This window comes from Camelus bactrianus, chromosome 4 (genome assembly GCF_048773025.1).
Source record: "Camelus bactrianus isolate YW-2024 breed Bactrian camel chromosome 4, ASM4877302v1, whole genome shotgun sequence".
Taxonomy (NCBI): domain Eukaryota; kingdom Metazoa; phylum Chordata; class Mammalia; order Artiodactyla; family Camelidae; genus Camelus; species Camelus bactrianus.
Window position 1 is genome coordinate 30,585,090 of NC_133542.1, and position 25,496 is coordinate 30,610,585.

The 25,496-nt window shown below is 42.9% G+C and overlaps 1 protein-coding gene and 1 long non-coding RNA gene across 3 annotated transcripts in view; one reads left to right on the forward strand and one right to left on the reverse strand.

The window, feature by feature from the left end:
• Positions 1-25,496, forward strand: part of LOC123612118 (uncharacterized) — a 68,187-nt gene that overhangs the window by 5,520 nt on the left and 37,171 nt on the right. The window lies entirely within an intron of this gene.
• The window catches only part of SLC1A1 (solute carrier family 1 member 1), a 60,245-nt gene continuing 38,210 nt past the window's right edge, over positions 3,462-25,496 (reverse strand). For both annotated transcript variants that reach the window (XM_074361625.1, XM_010967888.3), the window contains exons 6-12: positions 24,111-24,209; positions 21,234-21,418; positions 19,957-20,064; positions 17,921-18,043; positions 17,335-17,529; positions 7,690-7,824; positions 3,462-5,635 (exon numbers count right to left, since the gene is read on the reverse strand). In XM_074361625.1, the coding sequence (XP_074217726.1) occupies positions 5,389-5,635; positions 7,690-7,824; positions 17,335-17,529; positions 17,921-18,043; positions 19,957-20,064; positions 21,234-21,418; positions 24,111-24,209 (1,092 nt within the window). In that variant the 3' untranslated portion in view covers positions 3,462-5,388. The remainder of the gene's footprint in view (positions 5,636-7,689; positions 7,825-17,334; positions 17,530-17,920; positions 18,044-19,956; positions 20,065-21,233; positions 21,419-24,110; positions 24,210-25,496) is intronic.

Consider the following 25,496-nt stretch of genomic DNA (forward strand, 5'->3'; position numbering starts at 1 on the left):
TTAATTCTTTTTTGGTGCTATTGTAAATTACATTGTTTTATCAATTTTTTCTCCCAGTAGTTTGCTGTTAGTGTATAGTAAGAAACACAACTGATTTTTGTGTATTAATTTTGTATTCTGCAACTTTACTGGATTTGTTTATTAGTTCTAACAGTTTAGTGCCTGCAGCAGTTAGGTGTTAGGTCAACATCTTCAAAGAAACTGGACCTTTTTTTTTTCCCTTAGATTGTCATCTCTGTGAAAGGTGATGGTGCTGTGGCTGGCTTCCTGGAGTGATACAGGCGCAATCTTCTTCTTAGTGCCAGAAAAGCCTGAATCTGCCTTATTGTTTGTACTTCTAATTTTTTTTCTCATCTAGTGCAAGTGGCATATTTTTTTAACTTAACTGACCTCTCCTGACTGAGCAAAGAGCCTTGAGTTCATGTGTGCTTAATGTGAAGTTGACACATTCTTGTCCGTCTTAATCTTTCTGATTAAATTAGGAAATGGGGGATTAGTGTGTAAACTCTGGGAATTAAAGCCAACTGCTGTGCTGGGAAGACAAAAGCACCTGTTGGAAAAGCTCATCCAGTGTCCTCTGTTGCAACCAGGATTGCTTTTATTCATAGTATAACTGTGAGTTACACAGTAACACTTCTTTGACACTTGTCTGAACCACCTGGTTTCCTAAAGACTTGGGCACTTCATAATCCTTGTATTCATTTTGGAGAACCTTTTTTTTTTCCCCCTTCCCCAAAGACCTCAGCTCAGACAAACCTTTCTGCTGGCCTCTCGTTATTCTTGCCAGGCTAAAGTAATGACCTTGGAAACACAACACAAGGACTCCTTAAATGAAACTTACATTTGAATGCTTGGAGGAAGGTCAAAGTCATCATTAATGTGCATGCCTTCTAAAATCAACATCAAAATTTAAACCTAAAATCTAATCTAAAACCTAAATCTCAAATCTAAAACTTGCATGCCTTCAGCACTTAGTTTAGGCTTGTCTGTGAAATGAAACACCTGTGCCTTGACGGAGTGGTGCCTTTCCTCCTCCCGTCTAGGGACCACTCAGTTCATTTCAATCAGTCTTGCCTTCACCTTAGACAACATACTTTTCTCGTGGGCCCAGACAAGATAAAGCAGACCCCCTGGCTGGTGCCAGGCGTCCAGACTCCTCATTTCTTCCCCTGGCAGCCAGACCTTTGACTCTGAAATACCAGGTGATATAATCCTGCTTTGCATTCCCGCAGATGCCCTAGAGTGAGGGTACAGAATGTGATATCCTTGTGTCCTTGCTGACAGCTTTCCTGTCTGCACGAGTCACGGAGGAACGGCAGCTCCCAGAGCCTCCAGTCTATCAGAAGAAGGCAGCTTCTCAGAAGGAAGACAGGGGTGGCTGGGAGTGGGGTTGGGATTGGAATCCAAACTCTAACGCTCAGGAGTTTGGTTGATTCCGCCTTTTAGTTGGAGGTTTTCTTTTCTGTCTTTTTGTAAATGGTACTTTTGTGGGGTAAGCTCTTCTCTAGGTAATATCCCAGTCCTGCTCTCAGGAGGCCCCAGCTTTGCAGCTCCAGGCTGCTGAGGCCTTCTAGAAATCAGTGGAACTTCTCTGGATGAGGTCATTGCTTTCCTTTCCCCTTTACTCCAACGAGAATCGCAAACATGATACTGGTTTTTATCTTGGCTTTGGGAGTTTACTAATAACTGTTCTGAACTCTGTAATAACTTCAGATTGGCAGATGAAATGGAGATTTGTAGATTTGTACAAGTGTCTCTGAAACTACAAGTGTCTCCTGGAGAGAGAGCCTAGTGGGAGAAGAAATGGGACTGTGTGGTTAGATCTTATTGCTTGCTTAGGAGTTTTGTGGTATTATGTAGCCTAGGCCTTTGAGAAATGTCCCCATTCATCTCCATCCATGGTCAGTAATCTCTTATACTTAGGGGCAGTCGGCTAATTCAATATATATGATCCAATATATTGTTCCCATAGCTAATTTAACAAGGCTGACTTCTGGTTGTTTATATTATATGGTTTTCACTTAAAAAGCCCAAGATGGCAGGGGAAGAAGGCACATTTACTAGCATAGGCAGTATTAAAAAGCCCCTTGTGGGGCCCAGAACAAAGTCTCCTTCCAGCAGGTGGCAACAGTTGCGTGAGATTCACAGCCAAGATGGCACAAGTGAACTTCCTGTCATTCTGTAACCTCAGGACATGTGAAGGGTGCTGCATGAATGTGCATCTGCCCCCTCCCATGCAGCCTGAGTATTGCAAACCCCTCTGTCTCAGACAATAGAAAAAGACTGAGTCTTCTTTTTGCTTAGCCCCCACATGATACACCTTACAGGACAAAATATTCTGAATCTTATACCATTTAAAGGAGAATGTCCCATTTTCAAAAAGGGGTTTCCCCTTTATAGAATGGGAGTTATTAAGTCTCACTAGATTGGATGTACTCTGCTGTAATAACCCAGCTAACCTCAAATGGTGAGAACAGTCCTTAATCACTTCAGTGAATACAAATACAGAGTATCAATCCTGTTGCACAGAACCTTCTAGCATTCTGCCAAGGCTCCGCATGACCATTTCCTCTTTCTGTTCTGGGAGGGAAGATTCTGTAACATCTGTAAAACCAGCACTGCTGCTGGCCCACTGCCTGATTATAAGCCATGGTTTCCTCAGGCTGTTCTCGGAATGGGGTGTGTTTAATAAAGGGCCTTGTACACAGTGGGCTCACAAAGATTTGTTGAAAAATAATTAGCTAGAGCTGGTAACACGATTCCTCTGAAAAAGAGTATATTTTGGGCAAAGTCAAAGTCATATGGGGGCCTTCCTCAGATGCATGAACTCTTCCAAACAGATCTAAGGAGTTGTGTTGTTGGGTATTTTAGTCCATGTTGCCAAAAGAGGAAATTATTCTGAGTTAGTATGGCCAGGTAGCGGTAAGCATTTCTATGAGATACTTTACTCTCTCAGCGGGGCCTAGGGAGCTGTCCATGCCCTTGTTTTCTATCACAGACGAGTGAGTCCACCCAGCAGAATACTGTCACAGCTCAGGTTCTAGGCAGAACTGTGCCATCTTTAAAGAGCTCCCTGAATATAGCTCTCTGTATTTTGTAGTCACATTTCAGAGGGCAGGGTTGGTCCTTCAGTGAAAGCAAGTCACCCTCATATTGAGATAAGACTATCTCCCACTTTAGTATTTCGAACCAAATTCTACCTTTCCTTTCATCTCAGTTATAAGTGTGGGCAAACTGTTCACAGGGGTACTGTTATTTCAGCCTTATAATCCCCACTGATTAGCATGAAGAATCTGATTACTGTTCCTCAAGCCCTGCTTTTTCATTCTGGGGTATAAACAGAGCTTTGAAAACAATAATCCGTGTACAATCTGAATCAACTGTCCAGGTCTCCACCTTCTCACACCCATCCAGGTGAGTGCGATAAAAGAGCAGATAAAGGAAGAAAATGGAGGGGAAGAAAGAATGACGGAAATGTTTATTCAGAATGGAACATTGTTCTCGTTTATGAGTTAACAGCACAGTGTATTAAGAGGCTGGTTACAAACTCACTTCAAAATGAGGATGACCTGCAGTTCACGAACAGCTCTGCCAACTCCAGTGCCTCAAATCGGAGCAGCCTGCCAAGGGGGTAGAACCATTCAGCCCACGATAAATCACTGATTCAACAGTATTTATATTTAGAATTACTTCCTATAAACACCACCAGTATTTTCATTTTAAAATTCACATTGAATCACTGGTCAGAATTTTATGTTTACATGACCATTTGGTATCAATTCTCTTGTAGATTTCAGGTGCAAGTTGTCATCAATACTGAGCATTTATTTACTATTCTGTGATCTTTGGCACAGTTTCTGGTTTCTTAAATATAAAAGCACAGGCTTAAATTGGCTAGTCAATGCTGCAGAAATAGGACTATTTTGGATCTTGGTATATATACAAGTTTATGTTAAGCATTATTTACAAGATGTGAGCCAAAGCACAGACTTTAATATGCTATCTTCACAAATGAGCAGGAGAATGACAGGCAATGGATTTTAATGAGCAGGGGCCAAGATTACTAGACTACTAGTTAGTTAGAACAACCCTCCCTGGAGGAAGAGGTAAGTTTCATATAATGGAAGAATTTCCCTGAACCATTGATACCAATGTCTCATGTCATAGGATTTACTCTGCAAGAATCCAGGGTAGGGACAGTGTGACATGTTTAACCCATCAAACCCATACTAAAATACAACTTAGCTGGTAGCTCGCCACTGTTGTTTGGGCCCTGATGGGTACAAAAGGGCAAAGTACTGTCAATTTTCAGTGGGTATAATTGACCTTGGAAGAATGAAGCCTTCCAGTTGGATAAAAACAGTCAGCCTTATGTGAGTGACACCCTTCTATATAATCTTACACAGAGCTGATACGGATTTTCTCCCAGCAGTAGAATCTGAAGGTTAGAAAAGAATGGCTATGCCACCTCAGAGTATCAACAGAATACATCTCTGCCTTGGGGCTAATACACGGATGTGAAACGATCAAACGACATGATTTCTCATCTGGTGCTCCTAACAGGGGAGTTCTGATAAGCCCCAAAGCAGATTTGGACTGAAATCGCAGTTATTATTCAAGTACAAGGAGAGCTCTTTATTTCACATTGACGGTTCAGTTATGATCTCTGTCAAGTTATATGAAAATAATAAATATATACATATATGTATACCTAGCTCTATACTGAACACTGGGCTAACGGTCACCAGTGTCCCAATACAGTACATTGGAAAAAAAAGAACCCTTCTCCCACACCCATCTTAAAACTGTTAGTGCAGAACTGTGCTGGTCTGTTTCTTTCAAAATAGTTTCTTTGAACCTGGCTGGACATGAGTTCAAAATGGTTAATTTGGCACGTTAACTGGGCAAGGTGAGGGGAGTTGTTTATATGCATTATAATCTTTATAAAAATGTGAAGGTCAAAGGAAATCCATGCCAAAAGAAAGCCTGAGTAGAAATTTGTAGTCAGTGACAGAATATTTTTTAAAAACCCAAAACATTGGTCTGTGCATGAGAAAGCAGTTTCTCTTCGATATCTATTACCTAATTCCAACAGTTACAAATTTAAATATTTCCAACCTCTGCCTCTTATAGAATTTAAAAATTCCAGATAATACAGCTTTCCTTTTAATCAATTTCCTCTCCTCTTACCCCACCCCCAAATCCCAGAACCCAGAGAGCAAAAGCTGTGAATCCAATATAGAAAATAATCCGGAAGTCTGTCTATCAAATCAAATGTACAATTGGCCATTAGTGTTTTTCTTTTCCTTATTTAATGTTTGACTTTGCAAAGAGATGGCTCTCCTGGAGCTGTCCTTCACCATTTCCAGTCTTCTGAAGCCAGGAGCCCTAGAACTGTGAGGTCTGAGTGAACGAGATAGTGTCGGACTTGTCAACGGCAAAGCCTCCGTTGATGTAGGACTTCTTGGTGTCTGAATCTTCATTGTCGAGTGTTGCGGATTCCAAGGCAAAGGGGTTCACGATGTTGACTTCAGATGAAACGTCCATCTGCTCCAGCTCCTTCTTAGAGAGCTTCTCCACGATCCCGGTCCCGAACGCATCACCAAGGACGTTCACCATGGTCCTGAACCGGTCCCTGGGGAGGACAGGGTGCGTCAGAGGAAAAGCCCAGATTTCATTTTCCTTTGATGCTGGAGACAGGAAAGGACCCCAAGAATTCAGTTATGAATTAAGCAAAGCACAAAGTGCTGTCCTTGTGGCTGGCTGACCAGAGGCTCGTCATTTCACAGGCCTGGGCAGAGGTGCTTCATAAAGGTACAGAACGAGCACACAGGCTGCTCTGGGTCTGTGCACCCCATAAGTCACAATGACTCTGCTGAATCTAGTACCAATCTCCCCAAATTCATTCGTCTCCTCCCACAGAAATGTGAACAGTCTTCAAAGATACTTTGGGGGAGCTGAGGGAGGGTCAGGATTCATAAGTCCTTTACCCCAACCCCTGTCTTGTGGGCATTTCTGGGCTCTCTCTTGGCTGAGGTGTGAGAATGTGGATGTTGTGTGGGTGGTATACATACCAAGTGGGGGGGGGTGTGCATGCATGTGCGTGCACACATCTAAGTGGTCCTGTGTGCTTGTGTGTCCCTGGTGTGTTCCCTTCTTCCCACACTAGGTCACTCCATGAACCAGCCAGCAGGGATGCCACTGAGCACAGAGTCAGAAAAACCAGGCCAGCCTGGGACCGGCTTTCTCCTTGTGGGACCCTCAGCCGGTCCTAACTCCCAGACAGCCTGGAGGAGGCTGGTGGTGGGAAGAGGTGTAGGTGGAGAAGGCGTACTGAATACTGGAGCATTGTTGTACATGAATATTCTTGTGAAAAACTACAGCTGTAGGACAGAAAAGGCCAACAGAGCTTACACACATCATTCTGGGTGCCCTTCTGTTATTTAGACCCTGGCATGGACCAGCTAGTGTCTTTTTGTCCCATGGATCATATCAGACCTTTGACTTCTCTGAATGTCTTGGATGTGAAGGTCACTGGTTCCAGGAAAAACCAGGGAAAGGAAAGAAGTGCAGATCCACCATAACCACTAGAAAGAAAGACTGAAGTACCTTCCTCAATGGTAGGGTATCTTGGCAAGACAGGTGCTACACCTCAGTTAGGCCTTGTAGAACCAGCTAGCTGTCCCAAATGCAGGAGCGTCTGCCTTCTGGGATGTGACTGTATCTTCAATCCCACATGGAATGTTTCTGCTTCCCTTTCTACCATCTCAGCTGCTTCCTGCAAACTACATGACACTGAACTCCCCAGTAAGCCTGGCTGTTTCTGAGCTGACTTCCCCTAATGGCCAGGAGACAGAGCCAGAACCAGATGTTGGGAGCTCATTGCACAGAGTGGGTATCAAGGATAAAGCCAGAAACCAGGCTTGTTCTAACTTCAGCTCTGAGGGTCACAAAAGGCATGTTCTTGTGCAGATATTCTGGTGTGTGTGTGTGTGTGTGTGTGTGTATGAATGAATGAATGAATGGTTGGAGGGAGAGAGAGAATGAATGAATGGTTGGAGGGAGAGAGAGAATGAATGAATGGTTGGTTGAGGCCTAAATGGTTCAACTCATTCTAATCGTAACAAACCTCTTACACTGGCTCCGCCCTTACAACAACCCCAAGAACTAGACAGAATCTTCCCATCTCTCAGATAATGCAGCTGGGCCTCAGTGAGGTTAAGTAACTTGCTCAAGGTCAAACAGCCAAATCAGTGGCTCAAACTCAAATCAGTCTTATCCCAAAGCCTTTGCTTGTGCCACGATCTTGGAAAGGTGGGCTGACGATGGTGCTGACCCAGGGCTGGGAGAGGCTATGGTGGCTGATGGGGTTTGGAGTGTCTGGGCCCTGGCCCAGCTGCTTCACCTATTATTTCATGTTTATCTCATGCCACACCCAGCTCTTAATCTTGAGCATTACCAAGTATAATGAGCTAAGAGAGATCACTGGCTTTTCAAAATTGCTGCTCAAGGTTATGGGGAGTTAATTTTTAAGCATGTTATCAGATGGCCTGGTCAGAGGGAAATTAAAGCAGCAACAGATGGCTCGTCAGGCAATCTGAGGAGAGAATGATGACAGACTGCAGATTCTGCATGGCTGGGAAGCCCACCTTCCCAACCAGCAGAGGCCGCGCTTTTATTCCAACTCACAGGAGCCAGTCGACAGCGATGATCAGGGTGACATCCTCAGCAGGCAGGCCCACGGCACTCAGCACAATCACCATGGTCACCAGGCCAGCCTGGGGCACACCAGCTGCTCCGATGCTGGCGGCTGTGGCCGTGACACTAAAGCAAAAACACATCAGCACCAAAGGAGTTAGACACCCATTTCTCCCTTCAAGGTCCCCGGGCCAAAATGGTTAGTCCTGTTGGCTGACTGCAGTGTCCCTTAATTGGCCAGACAGAATCTGTTATCTTCTGAGCATCAGCTCTGCCTCCTTAGCTGTGGGAAACTGAGGGGAGTATGATCTTCTCCAGGGGGAGATACGGCACATCATTCTAAGGCAAGGAAGTGGAGAAGAACTGCATGAGTGGCACGCACACAAAAAAATGAGCTAGAAAGAGATTTAAGAGGAAGGCAAGAGTTTGCCAACCAGGGTGTTAATGGAGGGCTTTATCCACCCATCCATGGATGAACAAATACGAAGGACCTACCCACCTGCTTTCTTCCTCCCTTGTTCGATCTACTCACCCAACCAGTCATTTATTGGGCACCTAATATGTGCCAGGAATTTACACTGCCATGAAGGATGGTAGCGGGATGGTGGTTGGGGTAGCCAGGAAAGGATATTTCAGGTGAAGGAAAAAGGAATGAGGCAACAGCCAAGTAGATTTCATGCACTCCTCTGATATCACAAGACTCTTGACCTCTCTGGGAGCTGCCCTTTAGGGCACTGAGTTGAGAAATAGCTATGACTCCTGTCCAAGGTACAAGTGTTCCTGACTGTTCCTTTTTGCCAGTGGATGCACTTTGTGCAAAAGGAAGAGGGATCTGGAAACCAGGAGAGGCAGCCAAGTGAACTTCATTACCATGTGTTTAAAAAGATCCCTCTTGGGCCGATAGAATGTGGCACTAGGAATTTTTTTCTTTGGAATGTGCAGTTTTCCATCAGGAACACCTTCCTTATTTAAATCTGGTCATTTTGGAGAAAACAGGGGCTCACCATGCCCTGAAAAGTGCCTGAATTTGAATGAGCTTGAGGAGACCCACTATATTTTCTGGACACACGTTCTCATCCTTGGGCCAAGGATCACTGGGTTGACCACTCATGATGCAGACGCTGTCAATTTAAACTAGAAGCATCCCTGATTCTATCCACAAATCCATATTTTGTGGGCTTAAAAAGCCTCAGAGTTCTTACCAAACTGATTCTACTGCTCATTCATCTGCCTAGTGATGTCACAGGTGGTATTTGAGGGCACGGTCAAACACAGGTCACACGAAGTTCTTTGGCAAGTGTGGTTTCCTTCGTGGCTGTGACCACCAACTTACAGTAAATTACAGATTTCTGGGGCTGTCCCAATTCCTCTAAAAGTTTCAGGCTTGCATAACCCTTTCAATCTGTTCTCACTTAAGTAGTCTTTGGAAAAACCTAAGTTTATTTCAACGCTGGTTGAAAACACTTAAACTGAATGCATCAGTGGGTTTTGTCAGAAGTAATTTGTGCCCATACTCACTGATTCCCCCCTGGAAGCCCCAACGGTTAACCACATCCCTATGACTTGAGGCTGGGCTTGAAACTCAAAATCCATTTTTCAAAGAAAACTTTGCCCTTTAGCCTCAACCTTGCTGATTAAACTTCAGCCATTTGACTGGCTCAGGTCTGAAACTTGGGGGTGAAAATATAAAAACCTACACATTCTGCTTGACTATATCTTACTTTGACTTTAGAGGGCTTTTGCAGAAGAAAACACAACAATCATTGGTAGAGAGTTCTTTCCTAGCACTGAGATCTAGTTTTAGTTCAGGCCATTTAACTCTGCTCTCCACGCAGGTTGAGGACTGGGTCGTGAAATAGAGCGAGCTCAGGTTTTAGAGGCCGACAGACCTGGCTCTGCTGTTTTACTTACAGTGTATCCTTAGGAAAGTTACCTCTCTGAGCCTCAGTTTCTTGCCTGTACAATGGGGAACATGTCTACTTTGCACGGCTGCTGCTAACATTAAATGAGGTAATATGTGTAAGGCATCTAGGTGTAGTGCCTGGATGCAGTAGATACTTCAACTGGTGCTATTTCTGCCGTTTCAACTGCTGCTGCTGTGGCTGGTATGCCCCCATCACAAAACAACTACTACTATTACTACTGCTGTCACTGTTTTCCTCTAAGCTCTTTCTAGGCCCCAAATCCCATAATTATCTTCCTTTATAAGAAAATTTATCCCACTTGCAATCCATTGTAACCTTTGATAAGTGAATATTATGACAAAACCACAAAAGGGTATGTTGTGGCTGGATGATGCCTGTTTCTCTGACGTCTAGTCCAAAAGGACCCCAGAAGGAGAGAATCTTTGGGTCTAAAAATCTCTTTAACCATCAACCGCATGATGTACAAGTGTAACTTGTAGAATTACAAAAATCACGCTTCTTATTTCATTCTCTCCCAAGAAGACCCAGAGAGGATTCTTTTAAGTCCATAATTACTCTGGGCTCACAGTTGTTATCTGCTCTGGGCCAGTAGTTATCAGCAAGTCTGATTTAAGAATACACAGGGCAGGGAGAGAAGTTTTCATGTGAATTAATAATTTAGTCTCTAGGTCCAAAGTTTATTCCTCTAGCAGTGAGGTTTTTAAAAAAAAAAGGTTTAAAAAGATCTAGTAAATGTATGGCTGAGGCAGAGATAAAGAATTCATCAGAAAGTGGCAGGAGGTGGGGCTTCAAGATGGCAGAATAGAAGGACACAGAGTCCACCTTCTACCACAAGTACATCAAAAGTACATCTACATGTGGAACAATTCTCACAGAATACCTACTGAACTCTAGCTGAAGATCTTACACAAGTAAACCTACAAGAATCATCTCCAGGTAACCAGATAGGGTACAAAAAAAAAAGAATCAGGATGGGACCTGCACCCTGGGGAGGGAGCAGTGAAAGAGGGAAAGTGCCCTCACCCTGGGAAGCCCCTTTGCCAGCAGAGAGATCAGCTGGGACAGAAAGGGGAGCTTCAGAGGCTTGGGGAGAGCACAGCAGCCTCTTTGTGGCAGAAGAGTGAGAAACCAGCAAGACGATCTGCAGTCCCCGGTCTGAGACGTGAGCCTGCTGGGGACTGGCTGCTGAAGCTCAGGCTTCAGAGGACAGACCCAGGGAGAGGACTGGGGTTGGCTGTGCAGAGATAGCCTGAAGGGGCTGGAGTGTGGTATGGGCTGAAACTGGGAGTGTGTGCAAAGCAGTCCAGGTCCGCCATAAAAAGCTCCAATGATATTGCGTGAAGGGAGAGGCAGGACCCTGCCATAGCAGCATCCTTCTTGGCTTGCTCTAGAAGGATACAATCCCTGGTGGGTTGCCCCCAAGTGGAGGTGGGGCTAAAATTTGAGCCCTGTCCCAGGTGGCTTGGGCGGATTTACACCAATGGTGCCTTTGTAAACTCACTGCATGCAGGACATCCAAGGAGAATACTTGGTGTTAGCAGTGGGCATGTTCATGCAGAGGCAGGGCTGGGGTTTGCACTGACCCTGTAGCTCACAGCAGACCCAGGTGTGCGACTACGTGCAACTACAGCCAGTGGGTCATGGTGCCTTTGTGAGCACAGTTCCTGAGGATACTGCCTGCATTCCCACAGCTGAGGTGAGGCCAAGGGCAGCACCAACAACGGTGTATTTTGTGAGCCTGCATGACAGGTGACAGGCAACAACACAGAGGGCACTTCCCGGTAGACACCTCTGTGGAGGAATATTCAGTGGCTCCTCTCGCAGTGGAAGCAATCCTAATAGAACAATTAGACTTATTTCCAGTACATTATATCAAAAAAAACAAAACAAAACAAAAAACAGAATATACATTCTTTTCAGGTGCACATGAACATTCTCTAGGATAGATCACATACTCAGAAACAAAACAAGTCTCAACACATTTAAAAGGATAGAAATTATTTTAAGCATCTTTTCTGATCACAATTGCATGAAACTAGAAATCAACCACAGAAAGAGAAATGAAAAAAAGAATGACTGCATGGAGACCAAATAACATGCTGCCAAAAAAAAATCAATGGGTCAATGATGAAATTAAAGAGGAAATTTAAAATACCTTGAGACAAATGACAATGAAAACTCAGCCACAAAAAATCTATGGGATGCAGCAAAAACAATCCTAAGAGGGAAGTTCATAGTGATACAGCCCTTCCTCAAAAAACAAAAATCTCAAACAACCTAACCTACCACGTAGAAGAACCAGAAAAAGAAGAACAAACAAAACCTAAAGTCAGTAGAAGCATAGAGGGAAAGAAATAATAAAGATCAGGGAGGAAATAACTAAAGATTAAAAAATAATAGGAAAAAAATCAATAAAACAAAGAGCTGGTTTTCTGAAAGGGTAAATAAAATCAACAAACTTCTGGCCAGACTCACCAAGAAGAAAATAGGACCTAAATAGACAAAATAAGAAATGAAAGAGAAGCAATGAAAACTGATACCACAGAAATAAGAAGACCATAAGAGAATACTATGAACAATTAAATGCCAACAAACTGGACAACCTAGAAGAAGTGGACAAGTTTCTAAAAACATACAGTCCACCAAAACTGAATCAAGAAGAAATAATTTGAACAGACTGATCACCAGAAGTGAAATAGAATCTGTAATAATAAAAAAAAAAAACCCTGCAAATAGAAGTCCAAGACCAAATGGTTTAACTGGGGAATTCTACCAAACATACAAAGAAGAACTTACACTGGTCCTTCTCAAACTCTTCCAAAAGACTGAAGAGGAGTGAATACCCCCAAACTCATTCAATAAAGCCACCATCACCCTGACACCAAAACCAGACAAAGACACTACCAAAAAAAGAAAATTACTGGCCAATATCTTTGATGAATATAAATGCAAAAATTCTCAACAAAATATTAGGAAACCAAATCCAACAACTCATAAAAAAGATCATTCCCTATGGTCAAGTTGAATTCATTCCAGGATCACAATGATGGTTCAACATATGCAAATCAATCAATGCAACATATAGCACATCAACAAAAGAAAGGACAAAAATCACATGATCATCTATATAGATGCAGAAAAAGCATTTGATAAAATTCAATTTATAATGAATTCATTCATTATAAAAACTCTTAACCAAAATGTGTATAGAAGGAACATAATATAAGCTATTTATGACAAACTCACAGCCAACATAATACTCAATGGTGACAAGTTGGAAGCCTTCCCACTAAAATCTGAAACAAGACAAGGATGACTGCTCTCACCACTTTTATTCAACATAGTATTGGAAGTTCTAACCATAGAGCAATCAGACAAGAAAAAGAAAGGAGACACAAATTGGAAGGGAAGATGTAAAATTGTCACTATATGCAGGTGACATGAAACTTACATAGAAAACTCTAAAGACTTCACACAGAAACTACTAGGGCTGATAAATGAATTCAGCAATGTTACAAGCAGGTTTCAAGATGAACACACAGAAATCTGTCGCATTTCTTTACACTAACAATGAAATATCAGAAAAGGAAAGTAAAGAAACAATCCTTTTTAAAATCACATCAAAAAAATACTTAGGAATAAACCTGACCAAGGAGGTGTAAGACTTATACACTGAGACTACAAAACACTGATAAAGGAAATAAAAGATGATTTTTAAAATGGAAAGATATCTCATGCTCTTGGATTAGAAGAATTAATGTCAAAATGGCCATACTACCCAAAGCAATCTACAGATTTAATGTGATCTTATCAAATTACCCAGAAGCCTAAACAGATATTTCTCCAATGAAGACACACAGATGGCCAAGAGGCGCATGAAAAGATGTTCAATATTGTTAATTATCAGAGAAAGGCAAATCAAAACTACAATGAGGTATCACCAAAATGGCCATCATTAAAAATTCTACAAATAATAAATGCTGGAGAGGGCGTGGAGAAAAAGAAACCCTCTTACATTGTTGGTGGGAATGTAATCTGGTGCAGCCACTTTGAAAAACAGTATGGAGATTGCTTAAAAAACTAAAAATAGACTTACCCTACAATTCAGTCATTGCATTCCTGGGTGTATATCCAGAGAAAACTCTAATTTGAAAAGATACATGCACCACAATGTTCACAGCACTATTTACAATAGTCAAGACATGGAAGCAACCTAAATGTCCACTGACAGATGACTGGATATTTATACACACACACACACACACACACACACACACACACACACACACACACACAGGAATATTACTCAGCCATCAAAAAGAATGAAATAATTCCATTTGCAGCAAAATGGATGTACTTAGAGATCATCATACTGAGTGAAGTAAGTCAGATGGAGAAAGACTAATACCACATGCTATCACTTACATGTGGAGTCTAAAAAAGTGACACAAATGAACTTATTTACAAAACAAACTGACTCAGAGACATAGAAAACAAACATGGTTACGAAAGGGGAAAGGAGAGGGAGGGATAAATAAGGAGTTTTTGATTAGCAAATACGAACTACTATATATAACAAAGAAACAACCTAAATGTCCATTGACAGATGACTGGATAAAATAGTTATGGTATATTTCTACAATGGAATACTACTCAGCCATAAAAAAGAATAAAATAATGCCATTTGCAGCAACATGGGTGCACCTGGAGATGGTCATTTAAATGAAGTAAGCCAGAAAGAGAAAGAAAATTACCATATGATATCACTCATGTGTAGAATCTTAAAAAAAAAAAAAGACATAAATGAAATTATTCACAAAACAGACTCAGACACAGAAAACAAACTCATGGTTACTGGGCAGAAAGGGGGTAGGAAGGGATAAAATGGGAGTACAAGCACAAGATTTGCAGGTACTAACTACTATATATAAAATAGATTAACAACAAGTTCATACTGTATAGCACAGGCAACTATATTCAGTATCGTGTAGTAAACTATAATGAAAAAGGATATGAAAAGGAATATGTATACATATGTATGACTGAAATATACTGTACACCAGAAATTGACCCAACATTGTAAATGAATTATACTTCAATTAAAAAAATTAAATTAAAACAAACTGCTATATATAAAATAGATAAACAACAAGGTCCTACTGTATAGCACAGGGAATTATATTCAATATCCTGTAATAACCTAAAAAGAATATGAAAAAGAATATATGTATATATATAAAATTGAATCACTGAAACTAACATAGCATTGTAAATCAACTATACTTAAAAAAAGAAAGAAGAAAAAAGTAGCAAATACCCAAAAGAAGTGACATCTCATACAACTGCTCCTTGGAAATCAGTTCAGTACAGACCAGGTTCCACAGGCCAGGGTGAGGGCGGTGGGAAGAAACACTCAGAGACATAAAAGGAACAGCCGCGGGAACCACAGTGGTTGTGGCACTTTCTCAAGCATGATTCAGGGTTTCAATTTTAACGTACTTGCTGCTATTCAAACTACAGAACTTTACTCATGCTCTTTGGGCTCAGGCTCCCAAGCTGCAAGTACTTTTTACAGATCACACAGCACTGGTGTAGTTTCCCACCTGACGCACCAAACAGTCTAGTTTGCACTTGTCTTCAGTTAATTTCAAGCAAACTGCAATGAATGCTTTATGATTTAGGGTTGGGAAGATTTTTAAATGTGCTGTACTCAAACTACTGTTAGAACTTACTTTATGCCTGGGATTGATTTATGCCTTTGTCAAGTGCTTAGGATGCAAGAGTGAGTTAACCCTGAAAGGTTCAGATTCAGCTGTGTGTAGGCCAAGGAACCCCGTTTAGTCTTAAACTTCCATTCTAAAGTGAACTGAAATCTCAGGATTAACTCGAATTCCAACCCATCACTTGAAAGCAGCACTGTTCAGTAGAATTTCCCCTGTGATGGCACCTACTTCTCCAATGATAAAACCTTCTATGTCTGCTCTGTCCAATTTGTGTGTGTGGCTAATGGATACCACATTGAATGAACAGAGCTGTTCCAAAGAAACAAGTCTGGCAAAATTCACTGATGACATTTTCACCATCTACTTGAGAGGACAATTTTAGTCTTCATTTGACTAGAATTCTGTGTAGTATTTGACTCTGTTGATCATTTTATCCTTGAAAATCTTTCTTCTCTGGGTGTCCTTGACACCATGTTTTCACAGCTCTCTTACCACTTTTCTGTTCCTTCTCATTCTCCCTCTTGGGTTCCCCACTCTCTGCCTGCCTCTTAATATTAGCATTTTCGAGGGCTCAGTCCTTAGTCTCTTCCTCTTCCCTATAAACTCTCCCTAAGGAATGTCATCCATTCCCAACATTTACTGAGTGCTCAGTATGTAGGTACCGTTCTAAGCATTTTATCTGCATCATCTGACTTAATCATCACTATTTGCATAAAATGTAGGTATATTATTATCCTCATTTTGCAGGTGAGAAAATGGAAGCTTAGAGAATTCAAATAGCTTGGCCAAGGTCACAGCTAATCATGGTGAAGCTAAGAGTCAGACAGACAACTGACTCACAACCCGCATGTGTGATGACCACCACCAAGCTGATGACTCTGACTTTGCATCTGCAATCGAGACCATATTTCTCACTGCATATTTCCACCTGGATGTCTTAAAGGCACTTCAAATTCAATGTGTCAAAAAGTATAAGCTCTTTATCTTCCCACCCATACTTGCTTCTTAAACTGGTCCCTGTTCTGATAAGTACCATCCACCAATCCAGAACCACTCACCGATCCTGGGGTTGCCTTCCTCTGTCCCTCACTCTGAACCCAGTAGATAGATGCCTCTTGAACTCATCAGCTCTCCTGCATCCCCCACATCAGCACCTTACTGTAGGCCTTTTCATGTCTTACCTGCAGCTGTCTCCTAACTGGTCTTCCAGCTTATGGTTCCTGCCTCATTCCATCCGTCCACCACATTGCCAGCTACCTTTCCAAAATGCAGATCTGTCCATTATATGAAAGACTGTCTAAGATCCTTCCATGAGCTCCTCACACAAAGCCTCTCATAACATGATCCCTGCCTCCTAATTTGTCTATGTTCTCCACATGGTCCTTTTTATGCCAGCCATGCCAAATAATCTGTACTCTGTAACTAGGCCATGGTCACATCAAGACCGTTGTTTATCCAAAATGCTCTTAGCATCCCTCTTCTCCTACTAAATTCTTTTTCCTTTTCTAAGACTTAGCTAAACTTCCCCCTCCTCTAAGAAGCTTTTCCTCTCCTTCCCAGGTGGAGCCAACCCTTCCTTCTTCGGTGCCTTCTGTGCCCCACATTCAAACCTCTATTACAGCCTTTACTGTACCACTCAGCATTGACTTAGATATCTGTATCCCCTACCTATCTACTGAGATCCCCTTGAAAGCAGGAACTGGCCCTTATTCAACCTTGAGTCCTTGGTACCTACTCTGTGCCTGGCACCTAGTGGGTACACTGAACTGAGAGCACAGGGATGCTTTTGTCTACCCAGACCTGAAGCAGAGTCTTGTGTACCACAAGCTGACTAGCTGTACTATAGTTGTGCTCAATCTTGGGAAGGGACTTGTAGACTAAGAAAATCAGTCTATCACCAGATCATTCTTGATCTCCCTTCACAGATGATTTTTACTTGAGGCAGTTCTAGTAACAGAGATGAAAATGAGTGTGACTTCCTGCCCTACCTGATAGTGATGATCTGCCCAATGCCCATGTCCAAGTCATTCAGCTGTGCGATGAACACAGCTGCCACTGCTTCGTAGAGTGCGGTCCCATCCATGTTGATTGTAGCACCAACAGGTAACACAAATCGAGTGATCCTCTTGTCCACCCGGTTCCTCTCTTCAGCACAGCGGAAAGTGACAGGCAGTGTTGCTGAACTGTGTGATAAAAAGAGAAAGGAACTGATGGTCTAGGAATGCTGGTCCTCAATCCCTGCCTGAAGAGACACATTTGTTCCAAAAACTAAACCAAGAGCTCGAAGCATGCTGGCACTTTTGGTAGGTCCAGGAATCAGAAGGTACTGTGCTCGCCACTGCTCCCAGGTACACCATAACCCATTCCTGGGCTGCAGGCCATGCCTAGAAGGCAGGAAATATCCAACAGGGTGAGAAAATATTTTCAAGGACATGGGCAGAGACTATGGAGGTCATTTCTCAAATTGAAGGCAGCTACAAAACCCACCAGCTACAGCCAGTGCTTCATCAAGCGAGGGTAGAGTTGATAAAGCTTGACTCACAGACTTCTTCCAGACACCCGTCTTCTGTTTACCTGGAGGAGATCATGAGAGCTGTCAGGAGAGCCTGGGCCATTCCCATGGCAAATTGGAAAGGGTTCTTTCGTACGATTATAAAATATATCAGTGGGAGAATTACAATGGAGTGGATTGCAAGCCTGTAAACAGGAGAGAGAAACAGGTTCATAGATGGTACCATCTCTTCAAATTCTTTTTTCAACAGATTTTTGACTCATGAAATATCATTCAACTTTCATTAATGACCCAATGAGAAAATGAGAACAAGGGCAGGAATATATGTCTCCTTTGTACCTATGAGGAAGAAGAGACTCAGCACATCAAATATCTTGTCAAAGTTAGTGGCTAAGCCAGCAGCTGGGTCCACGTTTTAGAGCTCACAGAACAGTGATGTCATGCTGCCGAGCCCTGTGCAAGCTCTTCCTGCTGTACGTGCTAACATGCTTTCACTTCCTTCTGCTGCTGAAATCTTCCACCTCTAAGATTCAGCGAAACATCCCCCTCCTCCAGGAGGCCTTCTCTTATCTTCCCAGGTCGAGCTGACCCTTCTTTCCTTGGTGACTCTGTCTCCCATACCAGCCTCTATTACAGGCCTTCTCACAGCACACAGCCTGGACCTGCTGTCCTGCAGGATGGCACCTGCCATCTAAGAGGGGAGTCAGGGTGCGGTTAAGGAGGAAGAAATCCCTGCTCTTCCACAACCATACTTCAGGACTGGCCTTCTTTTATTTGTTATTCCTGCCTTCCAAAACTATTCCTTGTCTCACATGGAAATAACACAGGTTACACAAAACAGGGGACTTAAGAAATGAGACTGTTTCTGCAGACACCATGTAAGAGACAATGTAGAGGTTACAGATCAGCTATGTGAAGCTGAAGTAAGAAGAAATGGTCATTGAAAACACAGATCCTAGAGGTCAGGAAAAAGAGTCTTCTAGATGGAGCTTGCAACAATGGAGGCTTAGAACTACGAGAGGCTGACTTTCAGTTTTCTGTTAGAAACCTAGACAGGTTGAGAGAACGGACACCCACAGAAGCCCATTAAGGAATGGCTAAGCCCAAAAAACCTCAGCCACATCGCAGCCTGGACACAGCCCCTGGCCTCCAGTAAGGAGGATGATCCCACCTCCTTTACCACTGGGGCCCTGGGATGTAAACGGGCCCTTACACTATAGGAAAACTGGCTTCTTCTTCATTGGCCAGCAGGGCTGTGCTTCTGGTAAACACAGATTAAGAACCAAATGAAACTCTCCACTGAAAGCTCTCCAGTGCAATCAAGTCCCAATAGGCGAGCTGACTGCTCCAGTAGGGTGTTTGGGGGCATTGACCTGTGGGAGTCAAATTGATGATGTTTACTAATTCTCTTGGTGCATATGTCTTAGCACATGTGACATAGCCTGTCCCCACGAAGGTATCTGGGGGCACCATTCATAACTTATCCCACCATGGCCCCCTCAAGGAACCAATACCTGGGCTGTAATAAATATGCAAACGACCTGTGTCCTCCTGCCTTCCTGCCTTCCACATTTCCTACCAATCTGAGGATATCCCCAGTACCTTCTCTGATGATGCAGGATGTGACAGTGTTTACCAGCTGCACCAACAGGGTTGAAACCAACCAGCCATCCCACTCCTACTTGCTCAAGTCTGATTTCATTTAGGCCCTGCCTAATTTCTTTCAGGCATGGGGTACATGGGACTGCTCTTACTTCTTTGGTTAGTTTACATCCTTGAAGAAGTGAAGGCCAGGAGAGGGCCAAGAGGGCCTACCAGTGGGTTTTGCTCTTGTTTTAAAAAATGATTTTCACACAACTAATAAAGGCAGTGACAAAGCATGGTCCAGGCTGTTCTGCCAAGATCTGGCAATTAGCACCGTGTGATCCACCTCCAGTTCAGCTGTTAAAGGGCAGCCCTCCTCCCCGCCTGCTCTCTTATCTCTGAACCCCATCCTTCCCTGCAAAAGAAGCTGATTTAACCAACTGAAACCCAGGCTCTCAGCGGCGATTCACTGGCTCAAATGAGGTTTCTGTTTCTTCTCTTGAATGTGACATACCCACTGATGACGGTGGCCATGTAAAGGCCCAGCTTGCGGAATATTTCCCAGTCTTCAACTTCTATGATCTTGCCGGCAATCAGGAACAAAATACCAACTGGCATGTAACTAGAAAGTAAGCACCACAAAGACACACTCCTGTCATCACGTATTTTCTCAGGGTGGAATGATGGCGAAGAAATAAGCCAGGGCATGCACCTGGCGTAGGGTGTGCACTCAGCTGGGAGGAGCACAGGGTACACAGTGAAGCTAAGGTCTCAGTTTCGGAAACCTGGATCACAGTGGCTTCAGGTTTCAGCACCCTGTGCACCTCAACTTCTTCCCACCTAAGCTACCGTAAGGGGCACACTTGGTAAGAAGGTGTGGTTAAACTGGTGCATATCCCATGCCTTGATCCTCGTACACATACTCCCTGCTGACGTCACTTCTGCAGATCTCTCTTTAAGTGACCCTCTAAATATGGCCACTAGGCTCTTTCTAGCCATGGTTATCTTGTTTCTCAGGTAGTGGTATCAGCAACAGACGGACAGAATTAATAGCGGAGGTGGCTGTAATAGTTCTGTTTGTGGAGCTGTCATTACATGCTTTGCATTGGATTAAGTATATTACATGCGTCATTTCACTTAATGTACTCCTCCCAACTCCAGGGGTAGACTTTATTATCTTTTTTTTTTTTTTTTTACAGTTGATGATTACAGTCAGTGAGATTAAATGACTGAAATAACTGAACCCTTTACATCACTGTCAGTGTCTATACTTTGGATTAAATGTTGCATCAACTTGCTGTGGGATTAGTGGGGCAGAGGTCTCCTAGGAAATTTGGACTTTTTGGCATCTCCAGGGACAGGGCAGATGCTCAGCTGGTGTGGCCACTATGCTCACCAATGGCAGCTTTCATTTGGGTGGGTTAGTGCCCATGCTGTACCAGCTGTAAATACCCTCAATATTATTTCTGCATGGGGCCTAATGAGGAAGGCACTTTGTGTTCTGATGTGCAAGAAACTTCTTCAAATCATTCTTTTAAGAGTTATTTCTTACATAAATGCTGCTTAGGTACAAGATGATCAAGTGCTTGGGTAGAAAAAGACAATGGCTGGTATCTAGACTTGTTAGTGAATTAACTCCTAAGTAATACATGAAATTACTTAATACTCCAGTGTATTGATATTTGCCCTCTCGAGGGTGAGATCAGCTGAGAAACATAAGCCTCTTCATTCTAATTTTGAAGGGGTCAGTCATCAGGGGAAGCAAGATGGCATTAATCGGTGTCTGCTCACCACATAATGATTTGAACGATTTTCATGGTTGCATCACTCAGTGCATTGAAGAAATCCACCAGAATCTGTCCCCTTTCTCCCATTTTTCCAATGACAAGTCCAAAGACGAGGCAAAAGACAATCAAGCCCAGAACATTTATGCCATCTGAATACATGCCTACGACTTTGTAGTCCTTTGTTTCGTTCTGTGGGTCAAACCAAGAAAATACATTGATGCATGGTTATAATCTTATTACAATGCATAACAGGCCCTGAAACAAGAAAATATGATAGCCAAACAAACTAGTGATCTACCAACAACTTTGGATCAACAACTTTGGAAAATATAATGGAAACAAACAAACAAAAAAAACCGCCAACCTACGCATATGTCAAACTTTACTGCCTCCACCCTCTGCCATTGAAGTTTAAAGTGTTTTTTCTCTCTCAATAAATTCATATTTGAATACTTCTTTTGAAGATTTCTAATTCTGGGATGCCTTAAATTTTAAATAAGAACTTGAAGAAATCAAGGCACTGTTTTCAGAGTTATTTTAACTACTAGTTACATTTGGAGTCTGCGTGAAAAAGATACAAATTAATAATGCAGGAAGCTCAAAATATTTACCGGGGTGGACATTTTTAGGACATTTTACTTTTTGTTTTATCCTGATAATGTACACAGGAACATTCTTTACTGCCTCTAATCTTGGATGACCAATAGGATTTTAGAGATATAAAACTTAACCAGATATTTACTACTATGAACCATTTCTTCATTTTACCCTGGGTAAAAATAGCATGAGATATACTGAGAGATAACTCAATCTGAGTTGTGCAGCATGAGATTTACTGAGAGATTTCATAGGGAGATAATGTATTCTGACTGGTGCAAACTAGGTTTATAAAGAATTATGTGGATGAGCCATTGGGGTACTAATTATTTCTTACTTATGATCTGATATGGGCAAAGACATTTATTGAGCAGCTAGTGTGCTACCGACATTGGCTACAGCACAAGGCCTTAAAATGCAGCTGGACAAACAAAACTAACTGAGAGACATGAGCCAGTGAAAGCAGGAAGGTGTGTAATTAACTGTACAGCCGAGCTATGAGTTATAGGCATCATATGGAGACTGGGGACATGGATGAGGGCTGTGAGGTTAGGGAAAGCTAGGCCTGGGGAGCAGGCAGCCAGGAGATGAAGGCACAGTCCAGAAGAAATGGTAAGCAAAGGCAAAGTCATCATGCTCCAGGGCCCTGTACCCTGCTGGGATGATTCCTACTCACCCTTTATGGCCCCCAAACTAATTTCAACCTCTGTGTTGAAAGCTCCAGAGTATTCTATTCCTCCCTATTGTAATAGTCATCACTCTTCACATGAGGGCAGATGTCACATCTGTCTTCTCTCTATTGTAACCCAGGCCCAGCAGGGCCTGGCTCATGGAGAGTGCTCAGAAAGTCTTTGTGGAGCCACATCAAGAAGCAGGAATAGGGACAAACTGAAGAGGTGGATCTGGACAGAATAGAGGGGGCTCACTGAGAAGTAAGCGGGGAAACGAGGGAGGAGCCAGGTCGTGGAGCGCCATCTGTAGAAGGAAACAGGGAGCCGCCCGTGGCCTATTTAACTGAATCCTTTAGTCTACTGAGTATTTCTTTTTTCCTTAAATCTTTCCTTCTGGTGTGAGGGCAGAGGACATCCAGGAGAAAGCTACTAGAGGACTACAAATGTACTACTTCAGACTCACATGATCTGATCTCCAACACTGAAGTCTCAAAAGCTCTCAGAGCCCACTGATTTCATTGTTGAGTTTATGGCAAACTCTTGGTGGCAAAACCTATCCTGAACTGAGGTGAGGCTACTTAGAGCCTATTTTCCTTACGCGGCATAACATTCATAAGGTAGTTGCAGAAATATTGACGTGCTTGATTCTAGAATGTTATCAGCAATCCCACTTAAGGATGTTGTATAACACACAGAACACACACCACCTGGCCCTTCTAAACTGAAAAGCTCTGGACTCTGAATGACATCTGGGCAGAGTTTCAGACAAGGAACCATAGGCCTGCGCTCCCTGTAGTCTAGCAAGTCTAACGTAGTTCCCAGAGGTGCCCAACTCGACTCTGAGTGGCAGATACGGAAGTGGAAGGGCTCATTCTTTTCTCTGAGTGGTTCAGTGGCTTCTCCTTATTCTCAGAAGTTACACTCTGTAAAGCGGCCACCAAGACTGAATTAGCGAGTATTGAATCACTGTTCCTAGGGGGAGAAAGAGGATGCGGTTCCTGGGAACCAACAGCCACCACAGTTTTATCAAATAATCAATATAAAACCTTGCTTTCTGTGTGTTTCTCCTCAAAGACACCTTATTTAATTATATTATTTAGTCATTAACACTGAACTCACAGCCAACACACTTGAACTCACGCCTGAATGAGCTTATCTAACACAAGTATCTGTTCGCAGGGCAGGTACATCTCAGCCTTCCTGCACTTCAGAGCACGCACCAGCCATCACTGCAGCACTATGCTTGGGGGGGATTTCAAGCAGCGAAATGACCAAAACAAAGCACAAAAAATGAGAAAAATGAGGCATAAACACACCGCACAGAGGACATTTCTTTACCCTGTAAGAGCTCAAGCAAGAAGGCAGAGCACAGCCTTGCTCAACCTTGGCTGGGAACACGTGTGTTGGGCAACTTAAACTTTTCACCACTCTTTGTGGGTCTGCGAATGACCATGATTGTGGGGGTTACAAATGCATTTTAGTGAGGGGGTGAATTCACAAATGTGGAATCTGTGAACAGTGAGGACTGACTTATTTCCATCTCCTGTTCACTTGTGGCTTGGCCCTTGCCTACCGGGGAAGGAAGGGAGCAAACAACAGGATGGAAACGGTACCTTGGGAACAGCACTGGTCACGAAGGCTGTGACGGACGCTTCCGTCTCATTTGTCCCTGGCTCACTGGGAAGAGGCACTTCCTCACGTGTGGTTTTGTACTGCATGGTGGAAGGAAAAAAAGGTCAAAGAAACAAACAAGAAAAGAATTTTTTAAGCTTCTGAGGCTAAGCCACAGGAATATTACTTTGACCAGAGAAGTGCCATGCCACGCAAGGGTTCTACCTCCGAGGCCTCTGTTGGCTTCAGTTTTGGATGGTACTTCCCATGAAGCTTTGGAAGCAAAAGTGGGATCGAGACATCCAAACCCCTGACTGCCACAGTCATCATTCAATGGTGTCAAAATTTTCTCTCACTTTCATAACAAGGGACCAATTAATGGAGCAATAATGTGAAAGTAAGTATGGGTTTTATTTGTAGGTGCTTTAACAGACAGACTCCATAGGGATCCTGTCAATCATTTTTGTTCTGATTTACTTATTCATTAATTATTTTTAATCTGGGGAAAAAAAAAACCCTCATCACTTTGATAAATGTAGCTACCATGACTTTAATAAACATCAAGAACTATACAGTTGTTCCAAAATCAACAGTCCCTTTAGGGCTATTCCATGAGCGAGATTTCTGTTGAATTCCCTTCCTTCAGCCCTGTTTGGTTCTGCCCGGCTTCAGCACGGAGGCTGAAGAAAGAGCTAGTATCCCATCACATCGGGCATACATGTCGCTCCTATGAGGCTCTGCCAACACCAAGTACCTTACAAATGACCACTGTGGCTGAACCGCAAAGGCACCCCTAAACAGAGGTGGTTCTGTGCCTCTTGGAGGTCGGCAGGGAGCAAGTTAATTGCCATTTTTATTGGTATACATAGAGGTCTCTGTTTATGTAATTTATGTAAATGAATTCCGCAGCTTGTGATAGACTCAGCTGTCTTAAAGTGCAGAGAGAAACAAGAGAAAAAGGCTTAAAGGAAATGGAGTGAAGAGATTATTAAACTTTCCTAAGGGAAAAATCATGGCTTTGTCACGTGGCTCTGTAGAGTGCCAGCAATGGGCACACAAAGACTGAGGAAAAGACCAAATACTAGGAACACTAACCACCCGTGTGGGTCAGATACTGACTTCCCAGCACGAGAGGGAAAGGAGAGAGGAGGTGGAGGACTACCTTTCCCGCTGCACTGTACCTGTAGATAGGCTAAGGTTCCTCACAAATGCAATGTGGTTCTCCAAAAACATGTACTAGGAGCCACATTGTAAAACACTGATTGACTTGCTAATTCCTGACTTGCTCCAGTTGAGCCTGAGGGAAAGGGAGCAGCATAAGCGTACGTAGCAGGCACTTTCCTGTGGCCAGAAAGACCAGGGTTATACACAGTCACCTAAAACCCCTC